At 36.4% G+C, this 27,191-nt stretch overlaps 2 protein-coding genes and 1 pseudogene across 2 annotated transcripts; 1 reads left to right on the top strand and 2 right to left on the bottom strand.

Annotated features, from left to right (window-relative positions):
• The first annotated feature begins 2,048 nt into the window (after positions 1-2,048).
• LOC131328685 (importin subunit alpha-1b-like) lies at positions 2,049-4,369 on the top strand (annotated as a pseudogene).
• A 7,741-nt stretch (positions 4,370-12,110) lies between these two features.
• On the bottom strand, positions 12,111-14,974 carry LOC131306215 (protein RKD1-like). The gene is made up of 2 exons (XM_058332449.1): positions 14,824-14,974; positions 12,111-12,453 (listed from the first exon to the last, which is right to left on the bottom strand). Exons 1-2 carry the CDS (start codon positions 14,935-14,937, stop codon positions 12,301-12,303), a joined length of 267 nt encoding a protein of 88 aa, XP_058188432.1. The 5' UTR covers positions 14,938-14,974; the 3' UTR covers positions 12,111-12,300.
• A 1,208-nt stretch (positions 14,975-16,182) lies between these two features.
• On the bottom strand, positions 16,183-19,350 carry LOC131328675 (uncharacterized). The gene is made up of 4 exons (XM_058361593.1): positions 18,803-19,350; positions 18,168-18,288; positions 17,010-17,203; positions 16,183-16,301 (listed from the first exon to the last, which is right to left on the bottom strand). Exons 1-4 carry the CDS (start codon positions 19,188-19,190, stop codon positions 16,183-16,185), a joined length of 822 nt encoding a protein of 273 aa, XP_058217576.1. The 5' UTR covers positions 19,191-19,350.
• Between the last annotated feature and the right edge of the window lie 7,841 nt (positions 19,351-27,191).

Genomic DNA, 27,191 nt, shown 5'->3' with positions numbered 1-27,191 from the left:
CCCAATATGTTCTTGCAAGTGTCGATAGAGAGTCCTAGAATGTCTTGACCATGTTTCAGAGTGCCCCCACTGAGTCGAAAAAAAGTAGGAAAAAAATAAAAGCACTTTCTATCTGCGTTGGCCACGTGTCCGACGAGCGTCAAAAGAGTGTCGGTGTCGATGTCCGACACAATTATCTAACCTCCGGCAAAGTATCTGTGCTTCATAGACTGACCAATCTAGATCTAGATCAAACCCATGTGCGCCCAAATTTTGAGAAGTTGTATTATGTTTTTCTATGTTATCATCTGGCTATCAAGTAGGGGTGTCAAATGGGCGGGTTTGGGCCAAATTGGGTAAGTTGTAAGTAGGTTGGATCTTTAATGGGTCATTGACTCATTTAGACCCATCAATTATGAGACTAATTACCCATACTCAACCCAACCCATTTATTTAAAAGCAAGCCTGACCCACCCATTAACCCAGTTACATACTATATACTAAAATGACTAAAATACACATGTACATTAAAATGACCATATTACCCCTATAAATTTAAAGGACTAAAATACCATGTACACTAAAATTACCATACTATCCCTCTACTACAAAAATTACCAAATTACCCCTGTACTCCTAATTACCATATTGGTCACTCTTAAATTACCGAATTGCAGTGTATCCAAGTGGCATTTTTTTTGTTTTTATTCAAAAAAATTTTGCATTTGTTAGTTTTTTGTCAATTTTTTTAGAATTATTTCTTTGTTATGACGAGAAGAATCTAAAAAGTAAAAAATTATGATCGAAATTCATAATTTTTTTAATAAAGACGAAAAAATTGGCTTATTTTTGTCTTCATTCAAAAAATTTAGATTACGATCATAATTTTTTACTTTTTAGATTCCTTCTGTCATGTCGAAGTAATAATCCACAAAAAATTAATGAAAAATAAACAAATGCGAAAAAAATTGAATAAGGACAAAAAAATAAATTAACCACGAACAAGCCAGCTTTCCATTCATAAGTTGAATTTTCCATTTGATCAGAATCAAAACTAGCCCATTGCGAGATGCATATATCTTTCTTTTTTTTTTTTATCTTTATTCAATTTTTTTTCGTATTTGATAATTTTGAGTCAAACTTTTGTGACTTAGTGATTGGTCTCGTCGAGAAAATTCAAAAAAGTTAAAAATTATGATCGAACTCATAAATTTTTAAAAAAAGACAAGAATAAGTAAATTTTTTTGGGTATTATTGACTTATTTTTGTCTTTATTCAAAAAATTATAAGTTTCGATCAAATTTTTTTACTTTTTCAATTCCTCTCAAGAATAAGTAAAATTGGAATAAGGACAAAAAAATAAATCACTAACTTTTAATCTAAACCCTATGCGGGACTACCATGAGAGAAACTTATTCATGGCGGAGCGCAAATTCATCATTCCATTTGCGCAATCGATGGATGAGATATGTTTTCAATTTTGACTGGTCAAAATAATTATTACCGATCACAATTGATTTTTAATTTGGACCGTTCAAAATATTTTTGGACATGTGTAATTTAGCATAGAAGAATTGAGAGAGAGAGAGAGAGAGAGAGAGAGAGAGAGAGAGAGAGAGAGAGAGAGAGAGAGAGAGTATTCCACTTGATTCTTATTCCGTCGTTAAAAATCTCAGAGCTTTCATTGAGCTTCGTTGAATGATGGAAATTTTTAGTGGGTTACCTTCATGACTCATTGGGTCATTTAAGTTGACTCAATTGATGTCCAATTAAAACTCAACTAATAATGGGTTAGTTGGGTTTGGACCCATTCTTACCCAACTAATAAATGGGTTGGGTTGGGTCTATTTTTTAATTGATGGGTCTGGGTTTGTTAATGAGTCTGGGTTTAATTTGCCACCCCTACTATCAAGCCCTCGAGAAACTAGTTTGATTTTTGCTTTCGTTTTATCAGCTGGATATCCATTTGTACTCTTCCTGGACATTGCAGAATCAAGCTCCCTAGTTACTTGGCACTACTTGTTTGTTCAAGCTTACCCATTGCTTTGGTTACTTTTAAATCGAATGCAATGTGTTCTAAGGAAGGCACCCTTCGATTTTCCTCCGGCAATACTTGTGGAATCACAAATGAGGGCTACTTGCCTCGTGAGATATGGGTGGACATTCTAACAAGACTCCCAGCAAAGATGGTGGGCCAATGCAAGTGCATCTGCAAGCATTGGCGCTCTCTAATTGAGGAGCCCTCTTTTGTGGAATTGCACCATTTCCGTGCCAAATCTAGACCTGGTGGCTGCTACCTTGTAATCTCTTCATGTACCCCTGACTTCAAGGATATAATTTTTTTCTCAGCTGATTACGAAGGGGGACTAGCTGAGCACTTGTTCAGCTATCCAGCATCAGGTTCTTATGAGTGTCAAGCATGTGTCAATGGCTTAATATGTATTTACTTTCATAAGCCAAAATCCATTGTCATTGTGAATCATATCACCAAAGAGATAATTGCCCTTCGCCCATTCAATCCGCCATCAAACAGTTGCACAAAAAAGGCCAAGTACCGGCTTCATTCAGTCCCATTGGTATCTTTCGGGTTTGATCCTTCCACTAAGCAATACAAAGTGGTGAATATATACCGGGTCGTGAAACAGAGCATAAGAAGGATGCTTGTTGGACAATCTCAAACATCACTGCTGGCATGCAACATTGATCAGATTCAGGTAAGTGGTAATGTTTTGGTTTGAGTGTCATGTTATTCGCAATGCGTTTTGGCCATACTTTGTGAGCAAATCAACCTAGTGGTGTTGCAGCCATTATACATTGTAGAGACCTGATTTTTGAACTTCTGCAGGCTGTGATTGACGCCAATATTTTTGGCCCTCTGGTTCACCTGCTTCAAAATGCTGAGTTTGATATCGAGGAAGAGGCTGCGTCGGCGCGCAATCTCAAATGCTGCAAGGGGTGGTACTCACGAACAAATCAAGTATGATATCAATTCAAGTATTTACTCTTTTTTTTTTTTTGGTGTTACGGAAATATCAATATACAGGTTTGATATATATTTGGTCACAGGTCCCTCCTAAGCCAAGCATGTATCAAGTTGTTATGAGATGTTCTTGTATGTCCTGATCCAAAGATTGTCACAATCATAGTTGTTAAAAATTTAATTATGATACACGATAAGATTTGTATCGTCTCCTTCGGGGAAGGATACATATCCCATCATGTATCCTTTTTGTATAAAAATTCTACGATACGACCGCGTATCCTACGATTTATACGCGTATCCTAATTTTGTACGTATCCTACGATTACTTATTCAAAAAAGTCGGACCTTATTTCAAGAAGCGGAAAGCTAAATGCATTAATCTAAGGCGCTTGATCTAATTATGGCATCTTTCAAATCTTTTGATAGAAATTCAACCTCAATGTAAGTCTTATATAAAAGAAAGAACCATACGTCGATTGTATTTTGTCTTACTTTCTTTTCTTAACAAAGGGAACATAAAGCCTTAATGTAATGGGCCCCAGTTGAGAAACTTGAAATTTTGCATCTTAATTTTTTTTAAATGTAAGCATAGTTTGTTGGTGTTATTAGGTGTATTTACTTCTTAATTATATTTTAATTATGATTAACGTTGTTGAAACATAAAATAAATTTAGTATTTTGACAAAGCTACAATTGACAAAACCCAAATATGATAGATATTATCAAAAAAGATATAATTATCTAGTTTTTAGAAATTCTAAAATATCTAGTTTTAGAAGCTCTAGAATATCCTTGTGAAATATCTAGAAATTTTTTGTGAGAATTAGTCTCATATGTAATTCTAGAATTACCTCAAAATTATCTTGTATGAAAATATATTTTTACTAGAGTCATCCATTGAGTAGTACAAATATAGATGGTTTCTAACCATGTTGTACCAAGCCAAAAAAAAAGTTTGAATTCAAGCGCAATACAAATATTCTCCTTCCCTACTATTGCCTTTAGTATTCTCCCTCTTCCAAAAATGTTGTCCAAAAATATTTTCCAACTGCTTAATAGAAAACGATACACGATACGTATCTTGATAAGAACTATACAAGAAAAAACGATACACGATACTTATCCCAATTTGAAAATATTGGTCACAGTCTGCTTAGAAGGACTTGAAAACATCTTGAAAGTTGGGAAATTTCGAAGGAAAATGGGCTATATCTATGCTCAAATGATCAAAGATGTGGATGGATTAGAGAAGATTGAGAACCTCCAGAGTAACAACAACAGTGAGATTTGTGCGAAGCGGTGAAGCTTCTGGAGACGTATTGGTTGGAGGAAGATGATGAGCCATTGGCCCATGGTGATTCGTCGTCCCACCCGGGATTCTAGTTTGGAGGGAGCAAGCCACCATAAGTATATGTAAAGTACTGTTTACCCTCGTTTGGTTTGTGCAGAGTCGATGAGGAGTCCGCAATCGATTAGGCTTCTGAATATGTTGTGCACGTGCCTATAGATTCAGTTGGCTGAAGTTTGTTGCAGTAGTTAGTGGTTGTGAGCTGCTGCGACAGTTGAGTCGTTATTGTTAGTTACTGTTTTGACAGGAGAATTGGTTACGAAGTTGATTACTTGTATTAGTATAAAGGAAGTGTAGCAGTGATGTAAAGGGGGCATGTGAACTGTTAAGTATGTTCTTGAAGATAGCTGTGAATTGGGTCTAACGTTCCTTGCAACTCTTAACAGGACTACCTTCTCCCATTTTCTGTCCATTTCTTTCCACTCTTCCTGTTTTCTTTACCGGATCCAATTCGAAAAATCAGATCCGAATCCGATAACGTCGATCCGATAATTTGATAATTTGAATCTGTTAATCCAAATACGGATTGGATTAAATCGGTTATCAATTTGAATCCAAACTTTATTTATTTTAATTTTTTTTAAAAACACAGTAAATTTTTTATTTTGGAAAAAAAATGTTTAAGAAGTTGTATTTTTATTTTAAATTATTTTAATTTTTTTGGAAAATATTTTTTTTGAAAAAAAATTGTATTTTTTTTAAAAAAATTTTTCTAAAATTTTTGAAGTACAAAAGTTTTCAGATCAGATCCGGATTTTTCGGATTCAGATCCAGATTTTTCGGATTCGGATCCGGATTACCACTATCGGATTTGAGTCGAATCTGAATCAGATCCGGCCGATTAACAAACCTACTTCCCAGTATCGTCCGCTCCACTGCTCTTTTGTCCATACAACTTCGCTATCTCTCTTCTTCTTTTTCACCTCTTTCAGGTATCTGCCCTGGTAGTGTTTTTTGGGTTTGAACTATTCAATCTAGTAGTCTTATGTTTTATTCTTGTCATTGGTTTCTGGGTTTTTAATTTTGTATCTCCTATGTTGGATTATAATCTAGAGATACCGTACCAAAAAACACACAAGAAGAAGAGAAATCTTCTACAAGAAGCTGAGGTGTGCATACTTTTCCAATTGAATTTTGGTATCTGGCACCTCCATGTCTGTTTTTCCTAATAGAATATATTTTTATTGCCCTGTAATTTGTGATGGAGAGAGAAAATAACTTATTCACGGCTTCGCACAATCACACTCGTCCGTTTCCTCAATCAACGGTTGAGATACGTTTTTAAACTATTACCGGTAATAAATATTTTTTACCGTTAATAGTTTGTCTTTAATTTGGATTGTCCAAAATACTTTTTGACAGTCAAGATTAGCTTTCATAAACTTTATTTACGGAAGGCCCATTAAATTGTTTCTCTTTGATTGGGTGTATTCAGTTGAAACTAGTCCGAAGTACTGTTATTTACCCATGAACTAAGTGCTCAGATGCTCGCTATTAGGGGTGATTTCGGTTCGGGGTCGGTCGGTTCGGGGTGGATTTTTCCCGGACCGAATCGGTTCGGGGTGAAATTTTTCAGGACCGATCCCGACCGAAGTTAGGTTCGGTTCGGTTCGGTTCGGGGTGGATTCGGTCCGGTCGGGGATTTCGGGGATTTCGGTCTGCCTGAAATGGAAGGATCAACCTCTTCGCCGGCGACTACTCCGGCTTCTTCTCCGGCGAAACCATGAGAAAGAGGAGAGAGAAGGAGGGGGTCAACTATATATATATATATATATATTACTATAATACTAGTAAAAAAGCAAAAGAAAGGACAAGGCTAGGGCAACTAACAGTCTAGCAGCTATATATATAAAGAAAGGACTGTGTTTGACAAGTTCAAATTTTTTTAAAGGACATGGTTCAGACGTTCAGTGCAGCAAGTGGGAGGACACGCATGTGTACAATGGTTTTGGGAAAAAGAAAAAGCTGCCGGCTTTCTTCTCCCTTTTGTAAAAGAAATATATATATAAAAACAAATTTCGGTTCGGTCCATTCGGTTCGGTCCGTAATTTCACATAACCGAGACCGAACCGAACCAGATTCGGTCCGGTTCGGTCCACCCCGAACCGAAAATTTATGGCGCCACCCCGACCGAACCCCGAACCGATCGGTCGGTTTTTTCGGTTTTTTTCGGTCCGGTCGGTTTTGAAACACCCCTACTCGCTATGCCGATCGAAAAGGGCAATATATCTTGCCTCCACTGACTAGTTTGAAACTTCTACCCGGAATAGGACCCGCATGCTCCGTCGGTTCCTGATCGGTGTTCCCTCAGTGGCCTTAGCATTTTCGCATGTAGACATTGCGATGCAGCTGGGCTTTACTTGGGAACACCAAATTTTTACTGCATGAAAGGAAACACCAAGTTTTACCTTTTTTGTTCCGCACATAGTATTACAAAGAAAACCTAGTTATATAAATCGGATTGGGGGAAGGTGCTACACAGCGTGCTGTGCACAGCAAATTACTGTCCCGGTCTCACTTTGATGATAGAAATCGTTCATTTCGTAAAGCTTGTCGAGTAAAACAAGTATATCAAAAATTAGCTTAATCGGATATCATTAAGTGCCTCATCTGAATATTATTATCTTGAAACAAATAGATCCAAAACACTAGATAAAATCCACTGATTTTTGGGAACACTTAATAATTTCAAGATAATCATGTTCGGATGAGGCACTGAATGATATTCGATCGAGCTGATTTTTATACACTTATTCTACTCGACGAGCTCTACTAAGTGTTTGTCTATTTTCTCGTTTGCAGTCGACGAATCGACCAAGAATTGTTGCGTGTGTGTGTGCTGGAATGTATGTGTTTGTGGTGGTGGAGTTTGGTTCATTGCCGTATCTCAGGACTTCTCTGGAAGCAAACTTGATGAAGTGAATGGAGATAAAAGAAGAATAACAAAATGGACTTTATTATTCCTCTGAATAGAAGTCGATCGACGGTGGGAACACAATCGAACAGACGATTACGTTACAAGCTACTCCTAGAGCAAGAAATGTAAAGTACAGATAAAAGTAGAAGCCTTTGGGCGATTGATTGGGGGTTCTAAATGTCTTCTATTCTTGTATTTATAGGTTGTCTTCGACTTGAATTCAAACCAAATAGAATTTCCTTCTTCGATTTGAATTGAGCGGTTACTTCCATGCTTCCTTATCTTGCTCCACTATCTGCACGAGGCGGTTACTTCTCTATGATCTTATACGTTCCCAATGTTGTGATTGTTTCAACTGCCTGCATTAACTGTCATGTCCACGATCTATATGTAACTCATGCCCTGGAACGTGTTCTGGAGTTGATTGCTAACCGTCGATCAGTCCATTTGATTTGCCTTGATAGGCTTCATATTGCATTTACATTAACTAGTCTAAAACGTGCTGACACGTGTAACATTTCTAACCCAATCGATCATATTAGACTAGAATACTAAATTATGGTGTAAACACTAAGTAAACATTTTCGATCGTTGGAGTGAGACCAGAACGGCGGCGTTTTGTAGTGCACAGCACCTTCCCCCAGTCCATATAAATCGGAGTTACGTACTCCCATTCGAGAGTGAGAAGAGAGAAGAGAAGAAAGAGAGGGGGAGAGAAGCGGCAAAGAAGAAAATGGCATCTTTAGGCACGTCATTCGGTAGTTATTAAACATTAAATTATGAGGATTATTTTACTTAGAGTCATTTATTTGAAAAGGAAAGAGTAAAAGAGAAAAATCACAAACTTTTGCCTATTAACTTCTTCCGTCCCTAAATAAGTGTTCGACCTGCAACCACGGCCTTTAAAAAATGTTTTTTTTTTTTTTGTTAAAAACCACAAAATTTTTTCATAACTTGAAAGAACTCATTGATATCCATTAATTTTTGAAAAAATAAATTAGTATTTTACGGAAAAAATGCATCTTTTTAAAGACCTAAATTTGCGGTTTTAACATTAATTTAGATACGAAGAAAGTCTGAAAGGGACAACCAATTGGGATAGATAATACATTAGGCTTCGTTTGTATGGGCGCAAAATGTTTTCCGATAAAATATTTTACATATTTTCCAATGTCTAGTTGTGTAAAAAATGAGAAAAACATTTTACATGCAAAATATTTTCCATTAATTGGATGAAAATGACTTATCCTTGAATCTTCTGTAAGTTATTTTCCGAAATAAACCTGTTGCCCTCTACTGAAATTTTTACTGCTCAGTTTCCTCGATTGTCGGTCCTAACCCACGTTCAATTTCAATATTCTCAGATCTCTTTACCGATTAAGCCCCCCATCTCTCTTTCTACACTATTTTGTCAATTTCTGAAAATATTTTCAAGTCCCAACTAAACACCAGAAAATAAAAGTTTAAAGTTTGTTTTTAGAAAAAATATTTTACATCGAAACAAACGGATCCTTAAAGTTATTCTATTGAGCTGATTTGTGTAGGACACAAAAGTGGGACCCACAAAAAATCTGTGTTGTGTAAAAAAAGTTTGTGTGTATAGCAAACTGAGAAAGTTAAGGCTCCGTTTGTTTGGACGTAAAACATTTTTCGGTAAAATAAAAAATGAGGAAAATATTTTACAAGTAAAACATTTTTTATTAATTGGATGAAAATGACTTATTCTTAAATTTTCCGTAAGTTATTTTCCAAAATGAACCCACTGCTTTCTTCTGCAATTCTCACTGCTCAGTTTCCTCGATCGTTAATCCTAACACACATTCAATTCCAATTTTCTCAGATCTCTCCACCGTTTAAGTCCCTCATCTCTCTCTTTACACTATTTTGTCGATTTCTGAAAATATTTTTCAAATGCCAACCAAACACCGAAAAATAAAAGTTTGAAGTTTATTTTCTGAAAAATATTTTACATGTAAAACGTTTTTGATGTAAAACGTTTTACATCGAAACAAACGGAGCCTAACTGTTTGACCTGAAGAAGGTGAATGTAATAATTAAAGTTGAAAATTTAGTAGGTGGAACTATGGAGGTGAATGTTGTAGGTGGGTGGGTGTGTGTTGCACTATAGCACCATTAGTGTACGGATTCCTCCACAATTTGCAAGAAAGCAATGTTTTTTTTTGATCCGCAAGAAAGCAATGTTAGATACCCCGAAAAATATATTCTGAAATCATCCAGAACAGGTATTTTTTTATTGCTAGTAAAAGTTTATTAATGATCATGATCATAAATATTATTAAAAGTCTAATCGAAATAATTTCGGGGTATATTTTTTTGGGTAGCTAGCAGGCTAGCACTTTTGTTTGCAACAGCAATATCTCACGGCTGCTACAATATAAGACAGCGTGGCAGCGAGCACCTTGGGGACATGAGATTAATTATGATCCAAACGAAAAAAAAAGTAAGGGGAAAGAAACTCAAAATTACACCAATTAATTAAAGTAGCATACCAAATTAATTACACCAATTCACTACTTATTTACTACTAGATAACTCAAAATTATTTTCCCTCTCCTCACCTTAAAACCACCCCCTCTCACCCTTGCCCTTCTTACTACCAAAGCTACCACCACAACCACCCCCTCTTACCCTGTGTTTCTAGTCTTTTGAATGAAATTCTGACGTGTAAAAAAAAAAAAAAAAAAAGCTACTACCACAATCAGGCTCTTCCTTTTCAGGCACGCCCTCAACTCTGATTCCTTTTCCCTTGGCGATAAAAATCTTCTGATTGCACATTAAGGGATCTGTGTCGTCAGGGAAGAGACGATCGTACTCCTATAGTGCCCTATGTTTTGCGAGCTAGAGGCGGAGCACATAGATGTGAACCACAGTGCTGCATTTGTTGCTAAAACTGGACAGTGCAAGGGACGTAGGTCTTAGCTTAAACGACAACAAAAAGGAGCTAGACAAGACAAGGAAGGGCTGAAAAGTTGGCGACTCTCAACAAGAGGTGCATATTACAAAAAAAAAAGGGTACTAAAATAGCAATCATGGATACTTTCGATCAACCTATGGACTTAAATATTCATCCTCAAACTCTATCCGACTTAAGTTTTCATCCCGATCATTTTAAACAGTTATGATTTCATCCTCATTATTTTTTAATCCCATTAATGCCCTTATATATAATACATGGATCACTGTGAGACTTTCAGTCCCAATGAAATTCTCGTGGATCAATCCCCTAAATTTCGCCACCCAATCCCAAATATCTCGGCAATAAATTTGATCAAAATTAATCCACCCCAACACAGTAACCCTATTTGATTTCCATTTCCGAAACTAATCAAAATCCCTAAAACTTCCATTTTCGAAACTGTTCAAAATTCCATTCTGGTTTCCAACACGTTCTAGCGAGAGGTGGCGGCGAGCGGCGGGGAGAACCATAATGAAATTTCGAGAGGGTTCGGCGGCTGGGAAAGGTGTTTGAAGGGATGCCGGGGGTCGAAACAGCCACTAGGTACCAGATGTAGTGAAATCGACATGGTAACTAATTAACCATGAAACGCCGATCATGATGATACCTATTTTGATGATAATTTAACCATGTTTCATGGAATAAAATCATTGAAAAATTTGATCTTATTGGATAATACGTGAGCAATTTAGCATGATTAATACATGTAAAAATATGGTCAACTTATCATATTATATTCACCAATGACTATTTTGACGCAAAATAATCCATGTTGCATGAAATAAGTTTGCGAACCATTTATTGTCAAGTGATGCAAATTGATGGTCAATTGATAATTTTATATTGGCCAAGACCAATTTATTTGAAAAGTGGCCAATATTTAATGGGAAATATTTTATAAAATATGATCACTTTATCATGTTTGGTTGGCTAACTTGATCAATTATTGCAAAATATTTGTCAACTGATCATGAAAAATTGGGCAATACCAGTTTTGATGCAAAATAATTCATGTTGCATGAAATAAGTTTGGCCAATACCAATTTTGATGATAAATTATCAACAAGCAATCATGAATCATCAAACGGAACGCATCAAATTTATGTTTGCATGAATCGATCAAGCAAAGAACAAAGCCAAACTAGATCGGAAATAACAAATGAAATTGGAAAGCAAAATATGAACTCGAGCCATTTAATAATCATCTTCCTTTCCACCATTTTCTGTTTGCACCGTCTTCTTCTCCATGTCAGATTCACCGGCCTCTCCTCTTTCTTCACTGGTTGATGTAGACCCACAATTGCCAATGTGATGGACGACAGGATGAAGAGCAGAGGCTGCCAAGGGGATGGTTCTGGTTCTTGCCGTCGCTTGTCGCCGCTAACTCGCCTCTCTCCAAAAGCTGCATAATGGGTATTGGGGGGGCGAGGTGTTTGTTGTTTAATTTCACCAAAAGCTGCAGGGGGGGCGGGGAATTGGTTGCCGAAATTATAGGAATTGGTTGCCAAAATTATAAGAATCTTCAACCAGGGGTTTAAAATGTTACCGAAATCCTAGGGATTTGACTGGGTGATCATCCTAAAATTAGGCTAAAGGATCTTCAAAATTATTTTTTAGTCCCAAAAATCTTTGCCTCTATACATACATACATATATATATATATATATATATATATATATATATAAAATAGAATAAAGGGTAATAATGGTAATTTACATAATGAAAGGATGAAAACATAAGAATGAAAAAATGGGAGGATGAATTCTTACATAATATGGATAAAGAGGATGGATATTAATATTCCTTATAACAATATTATAGATATACGTAATTGTAGATGCATATAATATTGTACCCCATCGCTATTTCAAAAAATAAAATATTAAACCTAATATTAACTTGGCATGTTTTCTCTGAAAAAGTCTCAGTTGTTTCCTACTACAGCATATATACTTTGCACAATTCAAGTCTTCCCGCCAACAAAATAATAAAAAGAAAAAGGAAAACTAGATTCTGTACATGTCTACAAAAATGAGGGGAGAATATAATTTGGAAGCGATAGAATAAACTCGATCTTTTCATTCCAGGGATATAGATCATGACATTTCAGCGTCCGCAGCCTTTCGATACATACCGGCAAGTTCTTGTTGAAAACTCTCTATATCACATTGAGCACGGGCCCTTTCTTCTGCATCATTCCCATTCAAACTTTGCCTTCGGGTTGAGATCTTCTTCTCAATGCTTTTTATCTGTACCATTGTGAATTTGAGGGGGAAAAAACAAAAACAAAAAGACTCAGGCATAAATGCATAAATTATACATAAAAACTATTTATTTATTGGTACTTCAAAGTCCTTCTTCGTCACACATTGGTGTGAGAGCCGCACGCTTTTGTGAGATGGAGTTCACATGTGGAAAAAGGATTTGAAGCACTAACTACTAAGTGACGATCTGATCTCCAAGAACACTAGTTCGTAACATTCTGATGATTAGTATATGTATATGCATATATAGTGCTTTCTCTATTTCTAGTGTCGATCCTTTTGAAAATTCTAACTCATTAAGAAAACGTCATCATTACAATACGTACATATTTGTTTTGCCCTTACCCCCCTTACAAGAAAATGAGACATTATTGTTAAGGATTATTTTACTTCTATTCATATGAAAAGGAAAGAGTAAAAGAAAAAGGAAATTGATTTCTACACTCCATTTTTTTGATAACCACATGCACTCCTTTTTTTGGATTTTAGAGTTGAAAGTGTATATTTTTTTTTGCTAAAAGACAAAAAAAGGAGTGTGGATATCAATAAAAGGAGTGTAGAAATCAATTCCCAAGGAAAAAAAAATCACAAACTTCTGCTTATTAAGTATCTTTTAGAGATGGATATATTCTTTTGAGACAGTAAAATGTATAAAACGGGCAAACAATTGGGGGACAGAGAATATATAAATAAATATATAGAGGAAGACAGAGATTGGGTGAGGGGAATTGAATGTTATGAAAATTGCTATTCCCCCCCCCTGACACACCCCCCCCCGGCCCCACCTCCCTTTTCCCATTCTACCCCCCTCTCTTCTCTCTCTCTCTCTCTCTTTTCTTTCTTTCTTTCTTTTTTTCTTTACCGTTTGGTTTTTTTTTTTTCTTTTTCTTTTCAGTTTCAGTTTCGTTTTTTTTTTTTCATTTTATTTTCAGTTTCGTTTTTTTTTTCATTTTATTTCCTTTTCGTTCTTTCCAGTTTGAATTTTTTTCTCTCTTTAATAATAGGTTCAAGTCTAATTCTAGGCTTTGTAAAGTAATTGAGAGAAAAAAAAAGTGTTTTAATTGATCATGTTTATCCGACTGTTTTATTTTTATTTTTTTGACCTTTATAGATTAAAAAATATAGTTACTAAAATAAGTGTTTCAATTTTCAATCCGTTTGAACCGGTGCAAAGTTGTTATTTTTCTGATCATTTCATCCTAAATGGATCTAGTAAATTTTTGGCTCCAAGGCCTTTCAATGGACACCCTAAGAGAGTTTTGAAACTAAATAATGAGTCTTAGGGTATTTGTTGAAAGGCCTTAAACCAAAAAATTCATTATGACCATTTAAAATAAAATAATAATAAAAACGATCTTTGCTCTGATTTAACTGAATTGAAAATTAAAACACTTAATTCTTGAATTATATTTTTAAATATACAAATGGTGTATTTATAGAAATTAAATAAATAAGGTATAAGTAATTAAATAAAAAAATAAATGAAAAAATAGGTGGGACCCGGGGGGCTCAACTGCCCTCATTGGCACAGTAGCCCCTACGAAGCCCCTAAAACGTTTCTGTTTTAGTTATAAAAAAAATAGAAACCAGCCATTTGCAATCCTATGGAGTAGAGACGTGATTTGAAGCAACATACTACTGAATCAGTTAAGAGGATTTATGCTAAATAATAGTTAACAAATTTATTAAATTGTACTATAGTTAAAAAAAAGTAATCCTAAATATAACATTTGTATTTTGGATTAGTATGTCGTTTGCAAAATACATTTCGTAATTAGTTCCCGAACACTAATTGTAATCTTAATTGAAAATAGAATTTGAGTTAACCAAAAAAAAAAAAGAAGGGAGGTAAATGGGAAAAGAAACAAATAAAGAAAATAATTGAAAAAAAAAAAGATTCAAAGTGGAAGGAATAAAAGGAAATAAAGAGAAAAAAAACGACAAAAAAAAATCCAGCCGAAAAGAAACAAAAAGAAAATAAAGAGGGAAAAAGAAAAAGAAAAGTAAATGGACGGAGGGGGGAAGCAGGAGAAGAAGAGAGAAAAAAAAAAGTAAATGGGAGGAGGGAGGGGCAGGAGAAGTAAAATGGGGGGAGGGGAGGGGGTAATATGGGAAATGGGGTGTGGGGCCGGGGGGGGGTGGGGTGTCAGGGGGGGGGAAAAGCAGCCCTCGAATGTTATTTAGTGCTCCTTCACAAGGTATTGATGTGCAGTCGAAGACAAAATGCATGGATCTAACATCCATGTATGGTGAAGGAGGAGCCGGCTGGCGACACCATATGGCGATGCCCTAGAAGCACTATCGCCATCGGGAGCACAAAATAATCTCTTGGGGAGAGGGGACAGATATATATACCTTTCTGTGCGGCCAGCGTTTGAGACCATGTTTGCGGGAGATCTTCTTCATAACGGTGGGGCAGACTTTCATTTCCCTGGCCGCTTCTTCTATGGGAAGATGGAAGTACCCCATCAAGTCTTTGAGTGTCAACTTCCCAGTTCTTTCCCTCTGTGCTACTCATCACACAAATGCATACAACGAAATAAGCTAACAATGCATTATATATAAACCAATTTGGATCCTCTCCAGTTCTCAATTTCAAATTAGACGGGACGGTTCAAAACTTGAATTGGAGAGAATGCGAACCGAGAACTAGGAGTGAAGTTTTAGGAAAAACCGCATGTTTAATAGTGTCATTAGAATTTAATCATATGTTCAGATCTCATGCATTCAACTTTTGTTAGAAAACGTCTTGACTGACCCTATTCTAGTTTGTTGGTAGTTGTAGATATAACCATATAAGGCATACTCTAAATGAGTGGGCCCGAAGTAATCCACTCATTTGTTGGTGATTGTAGATATCTAAGGCATTTGGTACAAACTAATCGTGTATGACCTGTTAGGAAAAGCTAGCCGCATATTTAAAGGTGGGTCTTGCTCCACCCACTTTCATGAGTGTACTGATGGGTTCGGTTTCAGCATCTGATTTTACGTGGTTTTTCTTTACTTTTCTTTTGTTTTGTTGTTGTTATAGTATTTTATTTCGTTGTTTTAGTTGTACTCTATTTTCGTATTATATAACTGGGTTGATCTTGTTCTTAAAAAAAGAGATTCATTATTACATATTATATTGGTCTCTACATCTACGTAACTGGATTTTAGATCTCAAATATTGTTATTTATTACTCTTTCCGTTTGGATTTAATAGTCCTTAATTCAATTCTAACCGGATAAAAAATGAGTTATATCTTTCAATTAGTAATGAATTTTATATCTAATATGAATATTGTTTGATAGATCTTAATTAGTTCTATAAGGCGATGTTTTCAAAATTATATAAAATAAAATATTATAAATTACAACATATAATCGATTGAAAAGTAGCACGAATTCTCAAAAAGGACTATTAAATCCAAACGAATGGAGTACTTGCGTATCGGCGGATGTCCCGATACGGATGAATATAGTGGTCGTATCACCGATACCGCTATGTTTCCCAGTACCACAATTTAGAACCCTAGCCTTAATCCAACAAATAAACTAGAAAAATACAAATTCGGAGAGAAAAATTAATGACCCCAACGAACATGACTTATGAAGTCGCCTCGGCAGGTGGTGTTTTTTCTTTTTCTTAAAAAGACACAAAGTATTTTTCTTGCTTTAATATGACGTCATTATGTATGAATGATGTGTCCTAACAAAGATATTGGCAGCAGCCTAAAATTGTGCAGGAAAATTAGGTACTAAAACCTGTTCTCCAAGAGAAAGTCTGACTTCATCCCTCTTAGCCCCAATTTGGTTCAAAGGCTCTGGTTGGTTCCCTTGGTTTTCAGTACCTGCATGCAAAATGTAAACATTGAAAACTCATGATAAAAGTAATATGGAGAAAACCTTATTCACGGAGGTGCCGTGAATAACTTATTCGTGGCTCCGTCGTAAATAAGTTCCTCTCTAGTCATAAAAGATGTAAGAAATCCTTAAGATCATCAAATCTAGGGTTTCAATACACACCTTTTGTTTGTGATGTATTGTACGTGGGCTGTGGGCACACATATGCATTTTTTTGGCTTCCGATATGAATTCTTGAGGCTTGAGTTATGCCTCCTAATGAAAATTAACTTATGGCTCAAAACGAATTTTTCAGACTCATGGTATGAGATCTTGTGGTCCATTATATAACATCATATGAACCTTTGTGTTCAACCATACGAATTTCGCTCCAAAAATACATATGAATTTTCCTGGTCCAACTTATGACTTTTATGGTGCTTGGTGGCGCCTTTCTGTTATTTTTTGTCATTGAAATTGGACACCTTAGCATGTGTTAAGCTTTTAGATGAGTTGGCGGTTAGCATGTGAGGTTGTAATCTCGCCATTTTTCATCGGCAACTTGACGAATGTTGACGGGGACCCAAGTTAAAAATGTCAGGCAACTTCAGGTTTCTAATTAACATATCATGAAGTTTAGATGTTTATGAGACATTTGGACAGTAGTTTGGGAGTAATTCCGAAATTTTCTCAAATTAGGAAAAGTAGCTCAGCACCTGAATTTCCCAAAGATGGTTGAAAGAAATCATCAGGATCAAAACTGTCATGATCCCCATTTATCAGTCCAACACACAGAGCTTCATAGAATGTGAGAAGTGGGTCTTTCTGCATTGTGTAACCGTCTTGTTTGCGCCCTTCACAGTACTGAACAAGATACTCCTTCACAGCCTCTATGCTCTTCTTGGAAAAACTGCATCCAAAATCAGCACACCAAAATAGTCCCATCCATTAGTTTTCAACAAAGGGTTTTTGATAGTTTTGAATTAAGGCATATGATCATGCTTACTACAACGAAGGCAAATGTGTTTTTCGGTACGTTGAGCTTGTTATAACCAGTGTGTTCACGTCATGTTATTACGACAAGGACAAATGTGTTTTTCAGATACTGTGATCTCATCCATTAGTTGAGTGAGAAGTTGTACTGTTGGAAAAACTGCATCCGAAATCAGCACACCAAAATAGTCCCATCCATTAGTTTTGAACAAAGGGTTTTTGATGATTTCGAATTAGGGCATGGGATTCCCTATCCCGCCCGGCAAGCACGCTTGTTATAACTGGCTTGTTCAGGTCATGCTTACTACGACGGGGGCAAACGTGTTTTTCGGATGCACTTGTTATAACCAGCGTGTTCACGTCATGCTATTAGGACGAGGGCAAATGTGTTTTTCGGATACGTGATCTCATCCATTAGTTGAGTGAGAAGTTGTAGTACCAAAAGCAAAAATTGTGAAAAAATAAGAGAATATGTCACTTTACTGTTGAAAAAATGTACTACAACCCCATAAACTTTTATGAAAAGTATCTAAAATGCTATCACTTGCAAATTGTGTTAATGAACTTATTATGTGCCTTATCGTTTATCAGGATAAATTCGATTCCGTCACACCATATAACTGACACTTTTCTGTAAAGTTTTCCTGACTTGCCAAGAGGCTTTTGGCCCAACGGCATCAGTGGCGCACTTAGACGCTACGATAAAGGAAGTCGGGACTAGTATACTAACTTTCGCCGATAAAAAAAAAAAGTTTTCCCGACTTCGCATCAGTTTCTTGTAAACCATAATAGGATACTTGACTTCACTGCAAATCACTTGGTGATAAGAGTTTTAGCCAATGCATAGAATGAAACTGGATGGAGAAATTCTTCAAACTTACTCCAACATTTGGTGGTACTGGCTTTGAGTGGTCCAATCAACAGAAACAAACCGGTTCTCAAGAATAGCATGACTGATCAAACCAAGCCTTCCATGAATCTCCAGCCTTGTCATATGGTTGCCTGCAAAAAAATGCAGCAAATTGGTGCAGTATTAACATTGGAACGGGTATCGAATCCAGTATTAAAGATTCTACGTATCGTTATTCTTGTGCTGCCAATTTTCTATTCCTTGCCCGGAAAAAATTAAGACGGAGGATCAAGAGAGTCTCAACCCCGTAAATCGAAATAAACGAAAGGGTCAATTGGTGCAGAGGTACTGATTGGACTTATTTTTATAACACATTGCGTAGAGGAAATGTATGTTACTAAATTATCTTCCATCCATAGGCTTTGAATGAAGTCTCCCAGTTCTCGCTCCCGGCAATCGATCTTATTCTTAGTGTGTCGATTTTTAACTCCGTCAGTTTACAAGTACGGAAAGAATAGGCGAGAGAGTCAAAGCCGTACATAAACGTAACATGTGCATTTGATTGGGATTGAAGACTCGGTTTGATTCGCTTATATATGTTTGAAGTGTGAATGAACATGTAATAAAACAACTGAAGTGGACCAAAAGTAACACAATTGGCAATACCCTTAGTGTGGATAATCTCTCTCAGTACTTGACAACAACTGCAAGTGAACGGAACCGGTGGCGCTGGCCAAACGGGCAATGGCACCGGATTTCCGAATCCCGAAATGTCCGGTTGGAGAATTCCCCGTTGATGGCTCGTTTCGCCGCGGAATTCAGAATTAGGGCCCACTTGAGAAGTACTGGCGGTAGCGGTAGAATTAAGCGTACCGGTACCGACTGGATTTACAGGTACGGGATCATCGGGTTGCGTCAATAATGGGGAGTCGGCAAGATTTAGACTGGGGATTTCGTCCAGCATGAGAATATCGTCGAACAATGAAATGTCATGATCGTCGAATGAGTGCATGTATGGAATAATGGGCGACGACGGTGGCTCGTCCGCCATCATTGGTGGGGGCGGAGTTCTATCAGCCTAGTGTTGGCTGCGGCAGCGCCTGGCGGGGAAAGACCAAGCGCCGCTGAGGCAGCGCTTGGAACTGGGCTGGATTTTGAGTGACAGCGTTTGAAATTGTTGGGGGGTGGCACAGGACAAAACAGAGGAGCAAAGGCGGGAGACAGTTTTTATAACCGTTTTTTAGGCAATTGTCCGTTGGGATTTGGTTTTTGTTTAAACCTTGCGACTGTTTGGCTGCATTTGTCTTACATTTTGTCTTTTGACTTTTAAAGTTTTTATTAATTATTATTATTATTAATTAATTATTAATTTTGCGTTAAATTTTTTCTAAATTACCCATTCTTCTTGATGAGAAAATTTAAAATGTAAAAAGTAATGACCAAAAGTTGAAAAGAACAGTAAAGATAAAAATAATCCTAAACAAATATTTTGCTGACACCACTGGCGGATTTAGAGTAGGACCAGTGGGGGCACAAGCCCCACTACACTTTCCAATAATTTCATTTTTACTCCTAACTTATAATGATCATGACATTTGTATCCTAAAAAATTATTCACATTTTTTCTTTATATCTTAAATCCCTTAATATCTTTGTCAAGTTTTCAAAAAAAGTTCTTTTAACTTACTATTTGTTTTACTTAAAGACCCATGTCCTATATATGCATTGTAGCAAATTTTACATTTTAACTTTATTGTGAGTAAAAGATAGAAAAATGTAAACCTTGAGGTTACCAGAGAGTTTGTCAGGTCATTAATTTCATGGTCTCGGAATCAGTCGATGTGCCAACTAGTTGGTCCGAATATTCAGCTACGAAAAGAAAGGAAATTTAAAAACCATGTTTAATAATGCTCCTACCAAGTTAATTTTCTGGCTACGCCACTGACTGATACCCTAGGGAATATGTTGATGAGCCATAAATTTTGACAGTGCTACCTAGCGCTATGTGTGGTGGATAATTTCCATTTAGCAAAAACAAAAAGGGGCTTACATTATTTTTTGTCATGTTTTTAAAATATTTATTATGTGTTAAAGACTAAGGGTGGTTGATTGACTGTGTCAAAACCACCCTTGACGTCCTATCCTCATTCAAATCCCTCACTCACCACACAATCACAAGTGATCGATTGGTGTGGGGGGAATATTCATTTTTGCTAACCTAAAATTATTTGCTATACTTTTTCTTTTCATTCCTCCACGAGAAAAATAAACTTAGCATATATGTTTCTTTGCGAAAATCTCAGTTGTTTTCCTTGCCAACAAAACAATAAAAAGAAAGGGAAAAAAAGAAGAAGATTCAACTCACACTCATGCTCTTTCTTCATCACGCATTGACGTGTAGTAAAAAGCAAATATGGAACTCACATCCATGTGTATGTGGTGGTGAGGTGTAGTAAAAAGCAAATATGGAACTCACATCCATGTGTATGTGGTGGTGAGGTAGGAGCCGGCAACACCATGTGCTCGTGGCCCAAAAGCACTACCGCCACCAACAGCACTGAATAATCTCTCGGCAGAGGGATACCTTTCTGTGGGGCCAGCGTTTGATACCATGTTTGCGGCAGATCTTCTTCATAACTGTGGGACAGACTTTCATTTCCTTGGCCGCTTCATCGATGGGAAGATGGAAGTATCTCATCAAGTCTCTGAGTGTCAACTTCCCTGTTCTTTCCCTCTGCAACTCATTACACAAATGCATGCAACAAAATAAGCTATCGATACAAAAATATATTCTACAGTCCTTGATTAAGACTGGGCGAGACAATGGATTGCCCGTTGCTGCAATTAGTGGTTTGGATTTGCTCAAATAATTGTACCGGTAATTGTCCGACCCATTTGTTATACAAATGTATGGTTCAAATAATTTCGACTGTTTCGTCCAGTTCAAAACTTAGACTTGAGAGAATACAAGCCGTACTTTGTTTTCAAATCCTAGTAAAGATACTGGCAGCAGCCTAAGATGTGCAGGAAAATTTTAGCTACTAAAACCTGTTCTGCAAGAGAAAGCCTGACTTCAACCCTCAAAATTTAACATTGAAAACCTATCATGATATTAAAAGATGTTAAGATTTTAAAAGACTTAATACATCCTTAAGATTTAAATAGGGCAATGCTTCAATACACACCCCGTGTTAATTTGGGGTGTATGGTGTGTGCGCACATATGCTTTCTTGTAGCTCGTGATATGAATTTTTGTAGCTGAAGATATGCTTTCTAATGGAAACCAACTTATGCCCAACATGTACACATAAATTTTTCCAACTCGTGGTATGACATTTAATTTTGTTGTCAAATATATATTAAAAAAAAAAAACCACATGAACTTTCTTTTTAAAACTGCATGTAATGAAAATTTCCTTAATTATAAACGATAAGGCAATTTCACGGATGTTGACGGTGCGGACCCAATCAAAAAATGTTAGGCCACTTAAGGTGTCGAATTAAATTATCGGTTTATCGTGATGTTTATATATGTGAAGCAATAATTTAGGACAAATTCTGAAATTTTCCCTAACTAGGAAGGGTAAGTATCTCGATCTAGCACTCCAAACTGTCTTGATCCCCATTCATCAGTCCAACACACAGAGCTTCATAGAATGGAAGAATTGGGTCTTTCTGCATTGCATAACCCTCTTGCTTACGCCCTTCGCAATACCGAACAAGGTACTCCTTCACGTACGGCCTCTATGCTTTTCTTGGAGAAACTGCATCAAAACCAGCACACCAAAATAGTCTTTTTGATCATTTTTCTTTTGCATTTTCAATTGGGGCATGTACGTTATGACCGCCGACGTGTTCGCATCATGCTCTACTACGACGAGGGCAAATGTGTTCTTCGGTTATGTGATCTCATCCGTGAATTGAGTGAAAAGTAGTAGTACCAAAAACATAAAAATGCGAAAAAATAAAAAAGAAAAGAGAACGTGACATTGTACTGTGGAAAAAATACACTACAATCCCATAAACTTTTATCCATGAATGTTTGCTGGCACTTGTGAATTAATTGTAATGGTGAACATCTTTTAGATGTGCCCTATCATTTATTAGGATATATAAACGCGATACAGCTGTCACACCACATTAGACACTTTTGTGTAAAGTTTTTCCGACTTGCCAAGGAGCCTTTGGCCCAGCTACATCAAGATTGGACTTAGGTGCCGGAGATAGGATGTCGGGAGTATACTGACTTTCACAGATCAAAAAATGTTTTTCCGACTTCACTGTCAGTTTCTTCTAAACTACAATAGGAGACTCGACTTCACTGCAATTTGCAAAGCCACTTGGGGATAAGAGTTTTAATTAATAAATAGAAGGAAACTGGATTGACAAATTTTTCAAACTTAGAGCATCCACATTGTAATAAGCAAATGAGTTTGGATAATCAAACTTAACAACAATGTTCAAAAAACACCCCAAAATTATAATAAGCAAAATTACAAATCTTTTGGTAAATAATCAACTTTCACCCATTCCATAACCAAACTTAACAACTTTTATCAATAACCAAAACTCAATAACCAAACTTAATAACCAAACTCAAAACTCAATAACTCAAAAACATTCCACATTGGAATCGTCTCATCGAGAGGAATAATTTGGTGTGGTCGGGTGCATAATTGAAATTCGTTTGTGATTAGACAAATGTGCATTTTGTATTGTGGGGTTTTTTTTTGGTAGGGATGCAAAAATAACCAATGTGGAGGTAGAAGTTGTTAAGTTTGATTATGAACTAAATGGATAATCAAATGCTGACGTGGCACATTTTGATTATTGGTTTTGACTATTACCATTGCGGATGCTCTTACTCCAACATTTGGTAGTACTGGCTTCGAATAGTCCAATCACCAGAAACAAACCGGTTCTCAAGAGCAGCATGACTGATCAAACCAATTCTACCCATACATTTTTTTTAGGGGAACTTAATTAGTCATCCTTTTTACTCTACTTATTTAGGTGATCATCCTAATGTGTTTAAATACTTATCTTTCCATCCTCAAATTCAATTAAATCCTAAATTACTCTTTATCTCTCCAGATTTTTCTAAATATCTCTCTCTATCTCTCTCTCTCTCTCTCTCTCTCTCTTTTCTAATTATCTCAATTCTCTCTCCTCTTTCAAACATTTCTCTCACCTAATCTTTTGAATTTTTTCTCTCTCCTAATCTTCTCTCTCTTATTTTCATTCCCCAAAAATCTAAAAAGAAAATATTACTCTTACAAAAACGAATGTGTAAGCCGAAAAATATAACAAAACATGACCAATTCACAAAACATGGCGAAACCTGATCGAGGTAGATGAACAAGACAAGATCAATTAAAAAATATGACAAAATCGAAAAACATGGCAAATTTCGAGAAGTGTAGATTTCGATCAAGGTAGATGAACAAAACATGATCAAATAAAAAATATTACAAAAATCAGAAAACATGACAAGTTTTGAAAAGTGTAGGTTTCAATCGAGGTAGATGAACAAAACATCATCAAATAAAAAACATGACAAAAATCAAAAAATGTGACAAGTTTTGAGAAGTGTAGGTTTCAATCGAGGTAGATGAACAAAACATCATCAATTCACAAACATGACAAAAATCGAAAAATATAATACCTAAAATTGATATTCCAGCAACGCAATCCGGTAACGGCTGCGATTAAGAGGACAGAAGCGATGTGACTCAACCTTAGAATCTCGATCATTCATGACTGTTTTGATGTCGTCCACTCTCGTTTCTAAATTTCAATGAAACAAAAAATTGACTCTTCTCCAAGATCAATGACTACAATGCTATTTTAGAACGTTGCTGTCGACTATTTTTTTAACAACCCGGATGCGCCGCCGTCGACTTGAAACCCAAATCTGGAGTGGTTCGAAGTGGTAGGTCGCCGCGGGTGCGGAGTGGGACAAACGGGGTGGGTCGCGGTCGGACGGAAGTGGGTCGTCGAAACACAAATCCAATCCATGGCTTCGATTTGAAACGTGCGTGCACGTGTGGTGGTGGTGGTGGTGATGGGGTCAAGAGGAGTTGTTTTCTTCGGTGCATTATTGCTTTGATTCATGTTGGAATGTACGGGGATTGACAAAGAAAAGAGCAGAGAGGAAGAGGGAGTAATGGGGGACCCCTTACTAGATTATGAGAGTAGGGCAAATTTCACTGACCTCCCCTGAGGTTTCTGACACGAACAGAAACCTTCCCTGAAGTTTCTGAAATAACACTGCCCTCCCCTCCTTTACCTGAAAATACCAAGGGATCCCCCTCTCCATTAATTGGACGTTAGAAAACGGATGGAAAAGATTATTTCTCTCTCCACCCACTACTAAAACTAAACTAAACTCCCAACCAAACAAAACCGATGTCATTGTACTATATTTTTTACAATACCTATACTATCCTCACCAGACTCTTTACCCCTCTTATTTATAAAATATAAAATACAAAAATCACTACACTTTGTACCCGTTTCACTTTGAGATTTTGTCCTTATTTAAAAAGACTCACATTTGCTAATTTTCTATCAAACTTTTTTGAATTATTCGTTCGTTTCGATAAGAGGAATTGAAAAAGTAAAAAATTAAGACTTTTACCAAATATTTTAAGAAATTCAATATTTTGGATAAAAGTAATAATTTTATATTCTTTTGATTCCTCTCGTTGAGACAAACCAATGATCCACAAAAATTAACACAAAACTAGTAAATACAAAAAAAAATTCAAATATGGACAAAAATAAAAAAGCCTAAAAATCCCACAAACAAGTCCGCATGAAAAAAATTCGAATATGAACAAAAACTAAAAAGCCTAAAAATTTCACAAACAAATCCAGTAAAAACCAAAAAACAAACTATTGGCAATGGAGGGTACGGGCTTGTTGGTGGGATTTTTAGGCCTTTTGATTTTTACGGGGTTTGTTTGTAGGATTTTTAGGCTTTTTGATTTTTGTTCATATTTGAATTTTTTCGTATTTGCAAGTTTTGCGTTAAATTTTTGTGGATTATTGGCTTATCTCAACAAGAGGAATTAAAAGAGTACAAATTATTATTTTTACCCAAAATATTGAATTTCTCAAAATATTTGGAAAAAGTCTTAATTTTTTACTTTTTCAATTCCTCTTATCGAGATGAACTAATAATTCACAAAAATTTGATAGAAGATTAACAAATGTGAGTCCTTTTAAATAAGAACAAAATTTCAAAGTGAAACGGGTACAAAGTGTAGTGATGTTTGTATTTTATATTTTATAAATAAGAGGAGTAAAGAGTCTTGTGAGGATAGTATAGGTATTGTAAAAAATGTAGTACAATGACATGGTTTTGTTTGGTTGGGAATTTAGTTTAGTTTTAGTAGTGGGTGGAGAGAGAAATAATCTTTTCCATCCGTTTTCTAACGCCCAATTAACGGAAAGGGGGGTCCCTTGGTATTTCCAGGTAAAAAAGGGGAGGGCAGTGTTATTTCAGAAACCTCAGGAGAGGTTTCTGTTCGTGTCAGAAACCTCAGGGGAGGTCAGTGAAATTTGCCCATTATGAGTACGTGTTTGAGAGAAACGAGACTTCTGACTTCTCCGGCTATGTATTCTCCGAGATTTGAGAGAGAGAATGTGTTTGGATAGACATTAAATTTGAAGGGAGAGAGAGAGTTAATTAATGAAGAAATTAAATAAGGGCAAAATTGGTCATTCAACCAATTTAAGGATGAAGACATAAGTATTTAAACTCATTAAGATGGGCACCTAAATAAGATCTACATATAGGATGCCTATTTAATTTTCTTTTTTTTTAGGGAAAAAATTCCAACTAGATTTACAAGTACCGGTAGAATTAAGTGTACCGGTACCGACTGGATTTACAGGTACTGGATCATCGGGTTGTGCTAATAACGGGGATTCGACAGGATTTAGACTGGGGATTTCGTCCAACATGAGAATAACTTCGAACAATGAAATGTCATGATTGTCGAATGAGTGCAAGTATGGAATAGTGAGCAGCGACGGTGGCTAGGCTGCCATCGGCGGTGGGGGCGGAGTTAGGCCTGGTGGTGGCTGTGGCGGCACCTGGCAGGGAAAGACCAACCACCGCTGAGGCAGCGTATGGAACTGGGCTGGAGTTCAAGTGACAGCGTTTGAAATTGTGGGGGTGGCACAGGACAAAACAGAGGAGCAAAGGGCGGAGGCAGTTTATAACCGTTTTTTAGGCAACAGAGTTTCTGTTGGGATTTGGTTTTTTGTCCAAATCTTGCGACTGTTTGGCTGCATTTGTCCTATATTTTATTTTTTAAGTTTAAAATTTATATTAATTTTGCGTCAAAATTTTCCTCGATTACCCATTCTTCTTGATGAGAGAATCTAAAATGTAAAAAATAATCTAAAACAGATATTTTGGACTAATTTTTCTTGACTTCTTTTAAGTTCAATCGATTTTTTTTTTCTTCCTCTCGTCGGGTTGAACTGTAGAGAAATATTTTCACCAAAAATGAGCGAAAATAGTTTACTAAGAACAAGGATAAATTAAATAAACAAATTGATTGAACTCAATTTGGATGGTGGAAATTTTAAAAGAAATGGCAATGTGATGTCATATCGAGGCCCGACCTATCATAATGCCACTAATGCAAATGCTTTAAGCCTCAAGATTTTTATCAAAGTCTATAAGTCCAATTAAATTACATCAGTTTTTATATGAGAAATGGCCCCAACCGCAAATAGAAGACTCAAAATCGTTGTGTGCAATTTGATATTGCATCATGATTGGAAATTAATTTTAGGCACCTTTTGAATGCTTCCCTAGATCAGGGAAACTATTAAGTAATTTTGTACCAAAAAAAAGGGACAGAGGGAGCGTGCTGTGCAGCTTCGTGCTGCACAGCGTGCTGCACGGCCTCCGGCGAGGCTTTTCCGGCATCAGTCCGACGATCGGAGACGTTCACCGCGTAGAGCTCGTCGAGTTCTACGTGTGCACCAAAAATCAGCTCGATCAAATATCGTTAAGGTCCTAATCCGAACATAT

The sequence above is a fragment of the Rhododendron vialii genome, chromosome 1a (genome assembly GCF_030253575.1).
Source record: "Rhododendron vialii isolate Sample 1 chromosome 1a, ASM3025357v1".
In the NCBI taxonomy this organism is placed as follows: domain Eukaryota; kingdom Viridiplantae; phylum Streptophyta; class Magnoliopsida; order Ericales; family Ericaceae; genus Rhododendron; species Rhododendron vialii.
The sequence above is the reverse complement of the archived record's forward strand: the minus strand, read 5'-3'. Positions and strand labels throughout refer to the sequence as shown.